Below are 4,681 nucleotides of genomic sequence, written 5' to 3'. Positions count from 1 at the left end.
ATCTGAACAATTTCTTGTTTAATTATTTTTAATCTTGGAGAAGAAAAGTAAAATATTACAACATATATAGGATGGAAAAGAAATGTTTGTTTTTATAATTTAACTTATTAGATTGAAGTAAAGAACATATACATTATTAGATGGAAATGAAAGTTCTAAGTTTATTATTAGTCTTAAAGGTTTGAATTTAGGGGTGGGTTTAGTGATAAATGAATTACTATTTTTTTTAGTTGATTTGAGATTGAACAGTTTTATTTGTATATCTGTGAATTTATTCAGATTTAAAATTAAATATATATATTATTTTATAATTATATTAATTTTACTTTTAACGATATATTATCATCTTATTTACAATAATATATAGAATTATACATTTGATCATATGAAATATTTCACCCCAAATAGCGAAATATTTAAACTGAAAAACCTGCCTTCAACAACAGGAAATTCAAAAACCGGTCTCTTGTTTATTTTCTCAGTGGCTGCCCTATACAGATATAATCAACAGGAACAAAAAAGGGCTCTTGAACCTGCTAAAATCGGCAACTAACATCAGAACAAACAACAATAAAATAAATAATCGTTACTTAAAATGTCCATCTTCGCTGAATTTAGCACTTGTTCCCGTTGCTTAATAACTAAAACATTGATTACTTAAAGAACCAATAGAAAAAAAGAACCTGTGATTATCTTTACGTTTAACTATCAAAGGCTTTGCTCGCCATCATTCTCTTGCTAGCAGCTGGCCCAGCACTGAGTTCGTGTCTGCCTACCATCTTTGGACCGCCACTTCCTTTTACCTCAATGTTCCACCAAAAGTTGGCGTCCAGAAATCGATAGTGGTCTCGTTGGTAACAGGGAATGTGTTCGATACCGGCACCAAACATAGCCCTCGGCTTCTTAGATCTTGTTTTGGCTCATCTGGATCTTTCAACTCATCTTTTCTTTGTTCATATACCTCTTGTTGTATGGAAGCTGCTGCTTGTTTCATATATGGAGTACTTAGAACCTGAAATTATGAAATATTATACAATATATGTATATGTTTGGGTTTTACATAAAGAAAGAGCTAGTGGAGCATACATTGACTTGATCATGGAGGAACTTGATGTATTCAATGGCTTCATAGAGAACAGATGCGGTATCAGTCTGACAAAGAAAAAGTAAAGGTAGATATTAACCCTAAAGGATAATCTAAAAGTAATGTTTTCAAATTATTTACACTTTGAGATATAAAAGAAAATGAAATCCAAAAATTCACCTTTCCGAAAGGTGAAACCAATTGCTGGAGCGCTGTGATTCGGTCCCCCAGCTTCTCTTTCCGAACCTGATCACGAATGTTGCTTTAATTTGCAGAAAAGAAGTTCCAGGAAAGAAAAATGGTCAAATTTGTATTAGTATAGCTACCTTAAAAGTTGGTAATGGAGATGGTGTTTCAAGCTTTGGCCTCTTGAATGCAGGTTCACTGCTTCCTTTCTTCATCGCCGACCCCAAGTTTCGAACTTCTTCGGAAAACTGTGATTTCGGCGAGGGTAAAAGGCCGGCCTTGACGTCTTTTATGGCCGTGGCAGAGGCGTTCCAGAAGGGTGTGTAGTTGGAGAACTGCAAGCTACTTGGCTGCTGCTCCGGCAACGACGGCCTTATGAGAGGTGATGTTGCGGACGACGTAAAGCCGATTGACAACCGGTTGTTGAAAAGTGATTGCTGTGGAGTTCGAGGATCGGAATCGGATTCAAACAAACTTTGTAACAGTGTTGATGGGTACTCATACGATACCGAAGCAATTGGAAACCCTGTTGATAATCCCAAGCACGTCGCTATACCATTACCGGAGCCGGTCGTCGAAGTCAACCCCGGTTGATCCGATGGAAAATCTTCCCCAGGGATTGAATAGCTCTTTGGACTCCAATTCTTAAGGATTTGAGAAGAACCCATACCTGTTTCTTGCCGATAACTCAACCTTGAATCAATATCTTCTTCAAGAATCAAATTATAGCTCTCGGTTCTCCCATTACTCCCACTGCAGCAAGCAAAGAATTTTTGTATAATAATTAAGTGTGTAAAATATTCTTCTTCTTTTTAGAACTTGTGGTTGAAGCTTTGGACTATTAAGTTCTTCTTGTATTTGAATTTAGAACTTCGACCAGACAAAAAAATCATACTAAAACCAGTTATGATTACAAAACATCATCGAACTTACAACACGGACAAGTTCCAGTCCGAAGTTGCCGATGATGGAAGGTCAAACCCCATCATTTGTGAAGTAGAATCCATCAAAATGCCGCAGCCAGTGCCACCACTATTGGAATCAGCTTGCTGAAGTTTCCGATGAGAAGGAGGATGATCATGTAAAACAATGGATCCAACATCAGAAACGGGATTCTTAATCGATTCTTCATGAGACCTTGCCTTGATATCCACCGTATCTGTGCCATGTCCAAAGCTTCCCATGTCAGCAACCGTCGTGTAACACGGCGGAGAACAACCTGTTAACACGTGTTTCATCGAATTCCACCACGCTCCGCCACAAATACTGGGATGAAATTCATCTGCCATTAACCAAAAAATTTATAGTTCTTTCCTTGTTTGCTGTCTCGGGCAGAAGAGAGGTCTCTCCTTAAAGAGTTAAACGATGTGTAATTTATATATGAGACGGTTCAAGTGTACGGATTAAAGGAAATTACAGAAATTGGGTTGACATTTGGAAGGAATGATTGGACAAATGACACGAGGCATTTTTTTAGTCGAATTCTTCTTCCTTCAAGTATGATCGTTAATTAATTTATTCCTTTTTCCAATAAAAATATATAATTGTTTTGTTTTAAAAATAATTCCATGTTCCTTGTGAATAAAGGGATGTGAGAATATGGTGTTTCATCTTACTGCCACGTCTATGTCTTCGCTCAATCCGACGGTTGATATTTGATAGAATATAACACTAAAAGAAATCTTTGTATAAACCTTAAATTTATGGACCATGTCTCAAAAATATGTATGATTTTTTACGGTTGTCAGTATGGAGATTTTCGGATAGACGCCCAACTCTTTAAATTTAAAAATCCCTTAAAATTATTAGGTTATGTTAAAATTTTAAAAGTAATAACTAATAAAATAATGAATTGATTTCGATATATATAATAGTTATTGATGTGTATGGCTTGAAATAGAAAAATAATCTAATAACTGTTTTTTTATATATAGAAAAAGATGAATAAGAGAAGAGAAGAGAAGAGAAGAGAACACCACATCAAATAAAATAAAGGGATATTGTTAAAATTACTCCCAACATTTATGAAAATGATTATTTTGTCCTTTTTTTTTTTTGAGATTTTGACTCCCAACATTTTATTTTATGGCAAAACCCATGCCATTTGACAGAATAATCAATTTATCTCTTATTCTTTTTTCTATGTCATTTTAGCCCTCAACGTTCCATTTTAGGTTAAAAAAAGCTCATATTTTAGAGCATTAATCGTGTGTTAACTAATGATTTTCATCTATAGATAAATTATTTGTAACCCCCTCAGACCGATGCGGATAACCCGATCCGATCTGGAGTGTCACATTAGGGCCACCTGAGCGACCCACCGTAAAAGTAACGGAAAATTTAAAACTTTTATCAAAACATGCAAACTCATAAAATCATTTATTAGTATTCAGAAATAAAACATATTTTCCAAACTCAGATATAAAACAAAATACAATCTACATGCCCCCTAATCACATATACCATACTCTGCAAACAACGCCATAAGAGCTCCCTTACTGAATTCGATAGATGCACTGGTACAATTCTTTTAACCTGCAATGGTGAGTAATAGAGTGAGCTTCGGAAAGCTCAGTAATACAGAACTACCAGATGATGCTACATGACATGCAGATAAATGGGAAGCCATAATTTCCTTATTGAATCAAATGTATACCAATTGCGGAATAATCTGGGGTTCCATTAGTAGTTCATCGGGTAGAAGCCATGAATCTCAGTTCATAAGAAACCTTTCATACTATCACGTTTTCATGAGGTCAAATAGGATGCCTAGTGTGTTCCATCAGTACGATAAAACCATAATAGGTACACTAATCAAATGATAGTTCAGTAAAATCCCATAAACCATATTGTAGTTGAGCTTTTTAAACTCGTATTTTAAAACCATCTTACAAATAATTAACCTAAGGGAACATCTTAGGGTCTGAGAGCCTACCCAAGATAGATTTTGGGGCCGTGGGGCCTACCTAAGAACACATCTTAGGGCCGCAGGGCCTACCCGAGAATGATCTCAAGGCCGCAGAGCCTACCTAAGAGTCACATTAGGTCCATAAAACTTTTCCATCTTGATCAGAGTTGTACTTTACAAATCTGTATCTCCAAGATACAGTTTATACAATAATACAAATCCATAAGCCATCACCGTTAAGTCGGTGCATCCATAAAACAATAACCATAGATTTTAGTGTACCACATGTTAAAACAATAAAACAATTTTTCAAAATATAAGGAACACACTAGAGAATCCAAATATTTTTCAGATGTATTTTGTAGTTATCAATATGGATAACATGAACTTGTGCAATTTGATCGGATTCCAGTAATAAGATCTTATTGAAGAGAATCGATTTCTAACCGATCTAATCAGACATTTCAGATTGATACTTTAGAATTCCACTAAGTTTATATGTG

At 35.3% G+C, this 4,681-nt stretch overlaps 1 protein-coding gene across 1 annotated transcript; it reads right to left on the bottom strand.

The window, feature by feature from the left end:
* Window positions 1–568: 568 nt before the first annotated feature.
* On the bottom strand, window positions 569–2,559 carry LOC120217372 (transcription factor bHLH112-like). The gene is made up of 5 exons (XM_039214500.1): window positions 2,207–2,559; window positions 1,411–2,017; window positions 1,265–1,330; window positions 1,087–1,152; window positions 569–1,012 (listed from the first exon to the last, which is right to left on the bottom strand). The coding sequence occupies exons 1-5, from the start codon at window positions 2,557–2,559 to the stop codon at window positions 800–802; spliced, it is 1,305 nt and encodes a 434-aa protein (XP_039070431.1). The 3' UTR covers window positions 569–799.
* Between the last annotated feature and the right edge of the window lie 2,122 nt (window positions 2,560–4,681).

The sequence above is a fragment of the Hibiscus syriacus genome, unplaced genomic scaffold (genome assembly GCF_006381635.1).
Source record: "Hibiscus syriacus cultivar Baekdansim isolate YM2019G1 unplaced genomic scaffold, ASM638163v2 tig00110187_pilon, whole genome shotgun sequence".
Lineage (NCBI taxonomy): Eukaryota > Viridiplantae > Streptophyta > Magnoliopsida > Malvales > Malvaceae > Hibiscus > Hibiscus syriacus.
The sequence above is the reverse complement of the archived record's forward strand: the minus strand, read 5'-3'. Positions and strand labels throughout refer to the sequence as shown.

Excerpts from the sequence above, each read along its gene's own strand:
- LOC120217372 (XM_039214500.1), bottom strand. The coding sequence starts at position 2,559 with ATGGCAGATGAATTTCATCCCAGTATTTGTGGCGGAGCGTGGTGGAAT. Across the intron at positions 1,331-1,410 it reads CTCCATTACCAACTTTTAAG|GTTCGGAAAGAGAAGCTGGG; the intron begins GTAGCTATACTA and ends ATTCGTGATCAG. Across the intron at positions 1,013-1,086 it reads TCCTCCATGATCAAGTCAAT|GTTCTAAGTACTCCATATAT; the intron begins GTATGCTCCACT and ends TCATAATTTCAG.